The 13,021-nt window shown below is 31.9% G+C and overlaps 1 protein-coding gene across 6 annotated transcripts; it reads left to right on the top strand.

Annotated features, from left to right (window-relative positions):
• The first annotated feature begins 3,306 nt into the window (after window positions 1-3,306).
• LOC110724140 lies at window positions 3,307-10,270 on the top strand. Of its 6 annotated transcripts, XR_002511861.1 has the most exons (7): window positions 3,656-4,414; window positions 6,929-6,983; window positions 7,084-7,537; window positions 7,639-7,785; window positions 8,482-8,577; window positions 9,254-9,819; window positions 9,944-10,266. XR_002511861.1 is itself a non-coding variant. In XM_021903531.1 (5 exons), the coding sequence occupies exons 1-5, from the start codon at window positions 3,630-3,632 to the stop codon at window positions 9,752-9,754; spliced, it is 900 nt and encodes a 299-aa protein (XP_021759223.1). In that variant the 5' UTR covers window positions 3,307-3,629; the 3' UTR covers window positions 9,755-10,270. The 6 variants fall into 6 exon arrangements, 1 of the variants encoding a protein (XP_021759223.1); XR_002511859.1 differs by lacking the exons at window positions 6,929-6,983; window positions 7,084-7,537 and adding an exon at window positions 3,307-3,649 and having other exon boundaries at window positions 4,279-4,414; window positions 9,914-10,269; XR_002511858.1 differs by lacking the exons at window positions 6,929-6,983; window positions 7,084-7,537 and adding an exon at window positions 3,308-3,649 and having other exon boundaries at window positions 4,279-4,414; window positions 9,944-10,268.
• The last annotated feature ends 2,751 nt before the right edge of the window (window positions 10,271-13,021 follow it).

Genomic DNA, 13,021 nt, shown 5'->3' with positions numbered 1-13,021 from the left:
AATTTAAAACAATATCCTTTTTTTTCAATAAACTATGCACTATATATTTGTTCCTTTTTTCAAACAAGACTATTGTGTGTTCATTTATAATTTAAATTATTTATTGACTGATATTGCTAGTATAGAATTATAATCGTTAGGTGTGTCACATAATTTAAACTCTAAATGCAAAAGTGTCAACATTTACAAGAAAGGATTAAAAAATAAACAAATTATTCCAAAATTATTACCCAAAATTGTTACGATTTAATTTTTTTAAATATCTAGTCCAAAAATAAACACCTATCTATAATAATTTGGATAAGAAGCCATCTATGACAATCTCTTTCACTTTGGTTATGTGTCACAATTTCAATTGTTTGATATGCAAGGGAGTTTTGCTAAATTCATTTGTCATTCCCCACTATCGAACACAGGTTCTCCCTACCAAGTGTAGTCATAATCACAACTATACAACAACTAATTGGTAATAAGTAAGGGCTTGTTCTCATTGACTGAAGTTAGCTTAAATAAACTGAATTGAGCTGAACTAAACCGAAATTAATATTTTATCAGAGAAGGAATTAAGAGCTGAAATGAACTAAACTGAAATGAATTGAACTGAGCTGAACTGAACTAAACTGAACTGACTTCAACGTATGAGAACAGACCCAACCTACCACTTGTAATGGGCAATTTGAGATTATAAGAAGCTTACTTTAGATTTTGTACAACGAAAAAATCCTAAGTTTAGTACAAACCTTCTATTTATAATGAATTTTTTTTAAGTATATTTATTTGGAGTGAAAACTTTTAATAATATTTTGCCAAGGGTAACTTTTAGTTTCGACTTTAATAGTATGTAATTGATTGATTGATGATTGAGAGTGAGGGATAGCTCAAGTAGGTAGAGCTTCCCCCCGGTTTTAGGAGATTCTGAGATCGATTCTCACGTTGTCCTTGTGGCTCTATGCACTACCAAACGCACAAAAAAAAATATTACTAACTTAAAGCTAAATGTAACATTTTTATCTTATTATTTACTAGTTTTTGAATAAATGTATGGGAAATAAATATCCACTAAAAGCTATTTTGCTATTATTTTTTAACTAGGTTAAGTCCCGTGTCATGCACGGTAATAATTAAACTTTATAACAAAAATTATAAAGAATGATGTTAATTTAACAATAATTTACCAAAAGAAATAGGAAAAATGGAATCTAAAAATACAACCTTTGGTCGGTCTAACAATAAAAATCCAACCTTCCATTAAACTAAAAAAAACCAACCTTTGCACCCCACCTTCTTTAACAGGTCCATTTGACCTTTAACTTGTTAAACCAGTTTAATTTTTTTTTTTTAATTTCCTTCTCACTCCTCTTCTTTCTCTCTCCTCTCTACACCACCACCACTTCTGCCACCACCTTAGCACCACGAAACCACCCAACACCACCACCACCTATCACCACGAAACCACCCAACACCACCATCTAGCACCACGAAACCACCCAGCACCACCACCTAGTACCACGACACCATCCACCACTACAACCCGCAACCCCAACTCAAATTAAACCCGGAACCCCAAAACCCACAACCCAAACTCAAATCCACAACCCAAAACCCACAACCCCGAACTCAAACCCAGAACCCCGAAATCGAACCCACAACCCCAAAAAAGGGTCAGGGGTATTAGAAAACCGGGGTCGGGTTTAGGGTGGGGAGGGGAGGGGTGGAAACGGGTCAGGGGTTGTCGGTAAGTGGTCGGCGGGAGGGTGGGGAGTTTCGGGGAGGGGTCGGGCTGGTTTTGGAGGGTCGAATAGGGTGTTTGGTGTGGTGGTTAAGGTTTAGATCGTAGGGGGTTTTGGTGGTTGGGGAGGTTGCAACAAGGGGTGGGGGGTGGAGGGAGATCGCCGAAATCCGGCGACCCCGATGGTAGGGCTGGTTGGGGTAGGGGGAAATTGCAGGGGAGAGGGGGAGGTGGCTGGTGGTTTTTTTTTTTTTTGTTTTTTTAATGATTAAAAAAATTATTGACCAATTAACGACTGACACGTGGAACATAACTTACAAAAAACGCTCATCAACAGGTAATGGATCTGTTGGAGAAGGTGGGGGGAAATGGTTGGATTTTTCTGAGATTGCTGAAAGGTTAGATTTTTATTGTCAGACCGGCCAAAGGTTGGATTTTTAGATTCCTTTTATCCAAACAAAATATTTGTAACAAAATAATAGTTTTTAATTAAGGTTATTGATGGTTAAAGTTGTGTCTTGAAAAATGTGCAAATCCAGCTATAACATATCAAAAAAGGAGGAATATAATTTAATAAAATAATTTGGTTTGGTTGTTCTTATAAACATTATGCATAATTTGAAGATTTATACCAAGTATGCTACCAAAATTAAAGACTATTTTTAATTAATTTTTTTTTTAAGTTGGATGAAAAAAATTGATAATATTATAATAATATTGGATAATGATATACGAAGTATTTCAATACCTTAATTTTAATCTATGTTACTATATTTGTAACTAAAAGATTCCTAGTATATAAAATATATGTTAACAAAAATAATAAGAAAAAAATTAATTGAGTATGATAGAATTAAATGTGTTGTCAAAATGGAAATAAGTATTATTGTATGTTAAAAATTGGAATTCATTCAAATTTGGCAATAAAAAAAAATAAAGAAAGAAAAAAAGAAAAGCGGGAAATTTTTTAATGACATCATGACAAGTGTCACTTTACGTTCGCGTTTAGTATATGTTAATTGATTGATTAATTGATTTGTAAAATTATGCTTGGATTGGTTGCAAAAGGAATTAATTTCCAATGCTAGTCTATATATAATTACTACAATAATATTTGTATCCTTGTGGCCCGTCTAAGGTGAATTCTATAATTCAAAAATCTTTCAAAATTGTAAATGAATATGGGCTGATGGAGATTTATTCGCCAGTTTATGTTTGTACACAAGACTTAATCTAGTAATGGATTATTACAAACATTTTTTTTTGAGGGAAATTATTACAAACATTTTTATAGACATATGTTTCAAAAAACATTTATTAATTACATTTAAACCTTATTATAGACCTTTATTATACTGTAATTTGTACAAATTTATTTTAAACAATTGTAAAATATGTGATGTAGACTTTATATTTGGTAATTACGTGGTTTAAAGGTTTGGGCTGATATTTTTATTAAATGTAACGTAAGTAGTAACAAAGAGAGAAAATTTGTAACATAGTTTTACATTTAATAAAAAGAAAACTAGATTTGATTGATGGTAACAAATCAGATTAATTCAGAAGGGGAGAGCCATTTTCGTGACATCAGCCCACGCTACAGGGGTGAGAACTAAGACACTTATTAATTACTACCGAATAATTTGATGTTAGAAAGCTTTTTTTATTTCCCGTAAAAAAATATTTATTTTTTCTTTTTTTTTCGATTAACTAAATTAAATATTCCCCATCTCTCCTCCAAAAAAACCTAGGTTTTTAAAATTAGTTTTCTTCAGGCAATTGATTCCCACTACACTTTTAAAAATAAGAGTCATTCCTTCACTATACAATTGCTGGTTGACTTACAATTTCTACCTCACAATTCAAGATCGTTTGTAAGAAGCTAAGTGTAAAACAAAAAATGGACGCATCAACGATAGGGTAAGATTTTGGGTATTTGCCTTAGTTATGTTTTCTTTCTTTTCAAGTTGATGTATTTAAAATAAATTGATGTTGTTGTTCTAAGAATATGAGTGTTGTTACTTGTTATCGTTTATTAATTTTCCTTTTTTTTGTTAAGCGCCTTCTCGTGGTAGGTTTCTTCTTTAATTTTAAATACTCTGGTTTCAATTAAGTAAGAGAATGCATATATATTATAATTTATTTTAAATTTTGAAATTGTGTAACCCAGGTAAGGGTAAATTAATAAATTGGTAGTGTAAAAGATCAATGACGAATGACAATGAAACTATTGATCACTGTCGAATTATATATCTCCGTATTGTTGTTCATTAAGTGAGTCTACTATCAAATAGAATAATTTATGGGAAATTGTTAAGGGTAGTTAACCAAAACTATATATCTCCGTATTGTAGTTCATTAGTGAGTCTGCTCGAACATAAAATTTTTGATGGTAAATGGCAATGAAACTATTGATCACTGGTTTCCTCGAAAAATAATTAAATTTTTGAATCACTAGTATCCTGTAATTTTCTTCAAGAGGTATAAAAAATAAACCAAATATGTGTGAGGCAAGCTTTTAATTCACTGATTATATCTCCCTATAGCAGTTCATTTACTAAGTCTAATATCGAATACAAAAATGTACTAAGGAGGCCGACTATTGACAATGAAACTCATGGGGAAGGTGCGGGGAGGACCCAAGAGGAAAGAGCATATTGCCCCAATGATGATTATTCCAAAAAGGTATGTATCATTATAATTTGAGTATTTGGTTTAGTCATTGTATAGTTACTAATACAGTTTTAAATGTAATGAGCTATGTGTTTATCAATAATATATGCGTTATCAATTAAATATGCTATATATGATTTTATAGAATGCATTTTTTTTTTTTGAAAACTATATAATGCATTCTTAGTTGCTTGATTATGTGTAATTTTATGTCGGATCCGGTGTGATTGTGTTGGTGGATTTCTATGCTTTGGACAGGTGTGGTGGTGGTTTGATAATGGCAATACGAGTTAAATTGTTGAAATGATGTACAGTTATTCGTTTAGGAAGAGTAAAGATTTCATTTCACTTCATAGTAAAGTGTTTAGGAAGAGTTAATTGTAATTATATGCTTCATGGAGCTGCAAAAAACCAAGGATGACCACGCATTGATGGACCTAAAAACATAAGAGTTATAACGAGCCTAATTAGACACCTAACAATGTCTCCCAAAACCAAACCCGGTGATGAACAACCTTTCACTGCCATTATTGGTCGGGTTGAGTATTTAATCTTGGAGTGCTTAAATCCAAATTTTCATTTCATAAAACAACCCAAATCCTATCCCATTTTCCCAAACCATAACTTATTTTCCTCTTTCCGTGCCTTTAAACCCAAAATAATTCATTTCGTGTCCTTTAAAATCATTCATTTCATGTCCTTTTTAAAAAAATGTTTAGTTCAGTTTATTTTGGTCCATTATCTGGGTACAATGATTAAATAGTTGGATGGGGCTTTAAAAAAGCTTTCCAACGATATATTATAAGCCCAAATCCAAGTTATAACGAATAAGTTATGGCCAAAATATTAAACTGAGCCCAAACCGAACCTAAGCCCACCTGACCTACGACCCAATGATCATGTGTAAAAGATCCTAATTATCCTTTTTAAAAAGATAAGATTAAAGAGTTTTGAAATTGAATAAAATTTTTCTTTTTGTAAATCCTAATCTTATTCGAATTGAAAGACATTCAAAGATAGACAGTTATTATTTTCGTGCCTCATAGTTTTTATCTAAATTTTATATGGTTGGATAAACCTTGAAATTATCTTTCCAATGATATATTATAATATCAATTCCGAGCTATAACGGAGAAGATATGAATAAAATATCAAACTCTATCTAAAACTAACACCGTCTCACTATTTCGGCCAAATATTTTATTCTACAAAATATTTTAATCTGATTCTAATTGGGTTAGAAAGTAAACTTCAAGAGCTTTCCAAAGATATCTTATTTATCTTATTCCAATTTCTGGATCAAATGATATGATAAAACAAAAACCGCAAAAACTGTTGTCTATCGCAAGAGTTTTATCCGTTTCGAATTCTTATCTTTTCTTGATTCTTCGACCCCTCTTTTTTCTCTATAAATAGAGTTCATATCTCCCCTTTTTCAATCATCAATAAGCTTGATCACAAAATAATTCTATTCTCCCTCTTTAGCTTAAACACTAGCCACCTATTCTCTCAAAATACTTCCCCTAATTAAGCACTCCAAGGAGTTCATACAATACCCAAAGTTCTATACTTAAACTAAGGAGTCAAAGGTATAATTAACTGAGGGTTTGGACCCAATCAAATCTAAATTTATTTAAATTAATTTCAATTTGATTTATATTTTTTATTGAAGTTACTAACAATTTATTCATGATGTAGCTTTTTAAAGGAACGCGCAGAATGTGAGAAATTAATTAATTAATTTAATTACTGTTATTTTATTTTATATTGCTAGTATAATGATTAGGTTATTTTATATTTAATTTGACTAAAACTATTTTTGAATTGCTTCCAATATTAATGTTTATTCTATTATTATTTATTGATCACCATATTGCATGTTTAAAGGGAATATGTAATTGAAAATCACGCCTAATAAGATAATTTGGACAATCGGTTTAGGATCCTTTTTAATCTTGTTGTTAAACCAAGTGATCACAATATTTTAGAATACTGTGTTGCATTAATATTAAACCAATTTTATATAATAATATTTTGGAGCAAATTGAATCTTTGTTTGCATGCCTTTGAGATCGCAGGAATCACTTTTCACTACAATACAGGCCAATACGGGCGAATGTGACTCCATGACTCACTTCGTACCATCATCCCCGATCCTTTTTTCGTGGTTCCAAACCATATAAAGTTAGTAATCTCATGGATTATGAATGGGATGTAACATTCACGGGTCAATCGTTGTTGCCTTCATTGTCCCTTTATCGTGGTTGCCTTTAATGATCCATGAACGGTTTACAAGTTCCTTAAAAACTTGTTGGCGGCTCCCTACTTTGATTTGTCCCTAATCGTTGTCCCTAATTATAATGTCAATTCCCACTTCCTATGGGTGCCAAGCATATTCACAACATGCTTTTAACGTAGGTGCACTCCAAATGACGCCTACACTAATAAACACATAGTATTCAATACTTCATGCCTTAGTGATATGATTTTTGTAATTTTTTAATTCATGGTGTTTATGTGTTACAGAACCCTTTCATTATGACTTATTCTCGAGATTTGCAAAAGATTAAGAAGACAATGAGTAAGGATAGATTTAAGTTCTTGAATAAAACCTTTTTTAGGACGTTTCTGGGCATAAAACTCAAACAGTTTGACGAGAAATTCTTGGCATATTTATTTAGTCAGTGGGATGCGGATAGAGAAGTATTACATATTTGAGATAACTACGAGCTGCAGATAGATGATGAGATGATTGGTTGATTACGGGACTTCCTTATGGAGATATGACTTACGACATTCCAGATGTGAATTGCAATAACTCGAAGTTCAAGGCCTTAAAGAGTATGTACCAACATTTGGGGGATATTAGCTACAGCTTGGTGTACGAAAAGTGTATGGATAAAAATGAGAAGCCCAAAGATTTTCTGAAGCACTTTGTCCTTTATTTGGTTGCGAGTTGTTCTATGCATTACAACTATCAACAATATTTCCCCAAATCATTGTTGGTTGTTGAAAGAAAAGTTCATCAATGAAGGGAAAAGATATAACTGGTCTAAATATGTACTTGATTGGATGGTCAAGTATGGAGAAGGTGATACTAACGGGGGATTTAAGGGATCTCCAATTGTTCTTATGGTAATAAAATTTAATGTGTTGTATGACTATTGTCTAGGAAATATTTTAGAATATGTTTGCGTGTAATGTAAATGACCTAGCATACCTACTAAACAATGCAGATTGGATATCTGGGCCGTTTGAACATAGATGGAAAAGGGATGATGTGGGACAAGAAGAAATCGAGAATCGGTGCATGGCAACAACAGTTTATTGATAAAGCAATTTCAGCTAATAGGAGGCCTGATGGTACCTTTGGTGCAGCTGAGGTATAACTGCGACTCTAGTTTTAGTTGATTAATAATAATATGTAGCTGAAGTATAACTATGACTTTAGTCTGATTTATGTATAAGTTGATTTTTTGGTTGTTCATGGTGTTGTGTATGGACATGACTATCCAATTGGACCGCAAATCAGAATACCACTCTGGCAACTCCGCCCTAGTTCTAGTTCTGAATCGAGTGGTAGTGTAAGTATCATAAGCATCCTTGTTGAGTTGTCATCCTATTATGTTTAAAGCATATACTCCATTTCTATGTAGTTACAATTCCTTGCTATATTGCAATACTTGCTTTATTATGTTTTAGTAACATATCAATATTATTTAGTTAGGACTTTCACTAATATGCTGTGATGATGGTCTTCCTATAACAAATCAAGATTTAGAGGATAAATTGACTGGAAATAGAAAACCAGGATTCAGAAGACCACGCTGGCAACACTATCCTAGTTCTAGTTCTGAATCGAGTGGTAGTGTAAGTATCATAAGCATCCTTGTTGATTTGTCATCCTATTATGTTTAAAGCATACTCCATTTCTATGTATTTACAATTCCTTGCTATATTGCAGTACTTGCTTTAGTTTTAAATCATAAACTTATATTATGTTTTAATAACATATCAATATTATTTAGTTAGGACTTTCACTGAAATGTTGTGATGATGGTCTACCTATAACAAATCAGGATTTGGAGGATAGATTGACTGGAAATAGAGAACCGCTAATCAAAAGACCACGTTGGCAACACTTCCCTAGTTTTAGTACTGAATCGAGTGGTAGTGTAAGTATCATAAGCATCCTTGTTGAGTTGTCATCTTATTATGTTTAAAGCATATACTCCATTTCTATGTAGTTACAATTCCTTGCTATATTGCAATACTTGCATTATTATGTTTTACTAACATATCAATATTATTTAGTTAGAACTTTAACTGAAATGTTGTGATGATGGTCTTCCTATAACAAATCAGGATTTGGAGGATAGATTAAATTGGAAATAGAAAACCGCAAATCAGAAGACCACACTGGCTATACTGCCCTAGTTCTAGTTCTGAATCGAGTGGTAGTGTAATTATCATAAGCATCCTTGTGTATTTGTCACCCTATTATGTTTAAAGCATACTCCATTTCTATGTAGTTACAGCTCCTTGCTATATTGCAGTACTTGCTTTAGTTAAATCATAGTTTTAGTTTATTATTTAGTAACAATTCAATATTATTAAGTTAGGTCTTTCACTGAAATGTTGTGATGATGATCTTCCTATAACAAATAAGGATTTTGAGGATAGATCGATTGGAAATAGAAAACCGGGAATAAAAAAACATTAAAGAAGAAGACTGAGAGATCCAACAATGATGGTTCTCCGGGGGGTGATGATGTGATTTATTAAATTTGTTTTTTGGCATCTTTGGTTACTATGTGAAATGATTAATTTGTCTTTTCAAATCTATTGAAGGCCCTTGATTCCATGGATTATAAGAAAGCGAAGAATGGGGCTGGTTTCAAATGCCCTCCCGAGACCATTTCAAGATGGAGAAGCTGCCGCACAGGAGATGCTACAGAGATGAGGCCAGAGGGAGAAGCTCCAAAAGAAAGTGCTAATACAAGAAGAATCTCTCGCAACAAAGCTCCTTCAAAGCGCATTCCCACGTCTCCTGAAGATACCATTCGGAACTCCCCTGCAGCGACAAACCTTCCAAGAAGAAGCCCCCGCAATAAAGATCCAGCAGTGACGATCAGCCGCACAGGAGATGCTGCAGAGATGAGGCCAGAGGGGGAAGCTCCACAAGAGAGTGCTCCTAAAAGAAGAAGCTCCGGCAACAAAGCTCTTTCAGAGCGCATTCCCATGTCTCCTGCAGATACCATTCAAAATTCCCCTACAACGACAAACATTCCAAGAAGAAGCCCCCGCATTAAAAATCCAGCAATGATGATCAGTAAACAAAAAAGATGTTAATGGTGGGAATTTTGGATATCGATGACTACGGCTGTATTGAGGGTCACATTCGACGGCGTTGACAAGTGCGTGCATTTAACAACTGAACTATTTACTTAAATTACTTTCCCTTAATTGAAATATGAATGCTAAAAGTAAAATTTGCTCACTTTGAACCAGTGGTACTGAGATGATGATTGGTTTTTACAGGCAGCATGTTGTGTGATTACTAATCTTGATGGATGAAATAAACAAGATACTTGGAGCAGTGTGGGACTTTGTTACTGCTGCAAATCCTTTCGTTGAACATTTTCTTTTTTTTGGGGGGGTATGCAAAACTAGTTTGATAAACCAGAATATTTGATGTCTGTATGATTTGTAGTGCAAGTTAACCTTTTTACCTAACAAAACTGGTTTGGTTGCACATATATTATTAATTATGGTAGTATATTGTAGGATAAGGTGTGTATTTTTGTCAAATAACTTAAGTGTAGTTTAAGTAATAATTGAAATATATAATTATATATCTATCATATATTCTATGGGTTATTGTTAATAAACAATCATCAAATAACAAGCTAAGCCGATTAGGCATCAATAATTGTTAAAACTAAAGTTGTGTAAAAAAAAAGTTTTAACACTGGTATTATGGTTTTATTTTAGGGGTGATCTTTACAAAGTCAACGGTCAAAATAATAGGTAAACAAGATAGGAGTCTAAACCGTTTAAAAAAAAGATAGGAGACTATAGGTTCTAGTTTTGGTTCCCTTTTATATGCTTCTGGTTATTAACTATTATTTATTTAGGGCATCATACAAAAATTAATTGTAATGATAGCAAATAGGGAAAATCTTTGTGTTAAGTTTACTATTATGGAGTTTATGTGACGGAGTGTAATAAAAAAACTCGTAATTATTAAAACAAAAATAGGTGCTTAAACTTATGTAAACCTTTAAACAATTTTTAGATAGATATAGCGGGCTAGAAGTAATACGTTAGCAATATATAAATGCAAACTACTAAACATTTTAGAATGTAATGTGTTCAATTCTTGTTATGCTTCCCGGTCCCAAGAATTTTTAAACTTCTGCATTTCTTTTTACCTGTGGTAATACAAAAATATAATCAGGCACCAATCCAGTAACAAGTTGTAAAATGTATAAGGAAATTTAATTCAAACGCATGTAAATTTTGTAAATATTCACAGAAGTGCATATTTGCTTGATTAATATAGTGGGCTAGTTTAATAAAATATCCTGTAGTCCTGTACTAATTATTTATTAATTTAGTAACTACTTTGGTTGTAATTTTTTTTTACAGGAACATTTAGTGATTATTTGGTTTTTGTGGAATAAGAAGATGATCTATTAAAACACTTATGATCATTCATATAATAGTTTTAGGCATATCATAAAGCTAAAACCTGAACAAAAGAGAGAGCACAACATTTAAAAACATAAAATAAAGACAACAACAAAGGTAAAATATAACAAAAACAGAGAACAAGACAAGGTAGAAGATAATTTAAACTTTAAACCAAAAAGAAAACACGTGTAAAAAACTAAAAACATAAATAAAAGGACACTTCATAATCCATCCCATGCAAACAATTAGTTCTTCTTCTTTTTCTGCATCTGGTTTTCGACAATAATATGCCAATAAAAGCCCTTGTAAGCCTCGATGTGTTCTTTTAGGCCCCCATGAGTGGTTGTGTAGTATTCAATGTCTTTTTTTTGTAAGCGTAGGTCTTCCAATTCACAGTCCATTAACAAACCCAGCATCTCAAAACATCTTTGAGGGTTTTATGCTGATTTGGACAGGAAGGCACGGGGTTAAAACATAATATCTTCTCAAGAAGGCTCCAGTTAATGTTCTTACTAGCGTTGATTCTCTTCCCTGCCTTCTCCATCCCATATTTGTTAAGTTGTTGAAGCTTCATGATGTCAAAACATCCTATAATTTTGGGGTAGATTTCTACTTCAAAGATTTCTTCCCATTTACCGTAAGCTTCATGGTCTGGGTAGTACACATCTTCTTCCACTTCATCTTCCCAAAAAGACAGTTTCTGTCTTTTATTTTGATGGGAAATACAATTCATGGTAGTTGAAGTTTCTCTTTGATATAAGGTGTATTAGAAAAACAAAGGATTAGATTTTGAGAAGGTTATATTGTTTTGAGTTGCTTTTTTGTGATGATCATAACTAACAAGGTGCATATATATAGAAGGGACATTAGGATACTTAATATGTTGTAAGAACTCAACTATAATTTATTTTATGCATTTTTCCGCCAAAATTGGATAAGGGTGGGAATTCTGTGGACATTTTCATTACAACACCATCGGAAGCTAGTAACCTAAGCAATATTTGAGTTGGTACATTAAGCACTTACATGTAGCAAACATATTTAATTAGTAACGAATGTACTTTAATATCTAGTTGGTACAATACGTGTTTCCCGCCAATCTCTTAGGGCTTAATGCAACGTCTTTTTTTATCAGAATGCAACGTCATTATTTGGTGGTTGATGGAAATTTTAATGCATGCCACTGTTATTATGCATTGGGAACATGGAAAAGGCAGCTTTTTAAAAAAAAATAATAATAATAAAATATAACTATTTGTAATTTCCCAATACAATAATTATGATTTAACATTAATATTACAAATTTAACAATATTCATATTTCCAAACTTTAATCCCTTAAATTTTACGGTGTATCTCGTAACAAATACAATGTACGATCAAAAAATTATTTTATTTAAATAGAGGAATATTTGAAGCATTTGTTTTAAATTATAGAAGATTTTACAGTAATTTGTGTGGATACTATAATTATTTCAGGAAATACAAAAATTAGATAAAGTGTGAACATTTGTTTAAAAACATATTATCTTGTTTAACATTAGTATTTATTGATATTAAAATAATAAAAAAAATATGTATGTACTTTTAAAATATTTAAAAATATAGTTTTCTACATATCAAATGATATTACAAATTATAATAGGTCAATCATTATTATTATTATTTTATTATTATTATTATTATTATTATTATTATTATTATTATCATTATTATTATTATTATTATCATTATTATTATTATTATTATATTTTTTTAGGGGGGGGGGGGGAGGGGAGTTTTAAAAAAAAAATTATATTTTATTTTTGTAAACAGTTATGATTATTTACTTTCATTTTCAAAACATAATGTGACAGTTACATTTATAATACGGTAAGTATGTATAAAAATTTCATACACACCCTTCAACTAATTTATAGTAATT

This window comes from Chenopodium quinoa, unplaced genomic scaffold, assembly GCF_001683475.1.
Source record: "Chenopodium quinoa cultivar QQ74 unplaced genomic scaffold, ASM168347v1, whole genome shotgun sequence".
Classification (NCBI taxonomy): Eukaryota; Viridiplantae; Streptophyta; class Magnoliopsida; order Caryophyllales; family Amaranthaceae; genus Chenopodium; species Chenopodium quinoa.
Note: the sequence above shows the minus strand (reverse complement) of the source record. Positions and strands in the feature narration are given on the sequence as shown.

What these genes read in the sequence shown, in the direction of transcription:
- LOC110724140 (XM_021903531.1), top strand. Translation starts at nt 3,630, where the DNA reads ATGGACGCATCAACGATAGG. An exon ending in ATGATGATTATTCCAAAAAG is followed by an intron (nt 4,415 to 7,638) that starts GTATGTATCATT and finishes TAAACAATGCAG; the next exon opens with ATTGGATATCTGGGCCGTTT. An exon ending in GTACTGAATCGAGTGGTAGT is followed by an intron (nt 8,578 to 9,253) that starts GTAAGTATCATA and finishes AATCTATTGAAG; the next exon opens with GCCCTTGATTCCATGGATTA.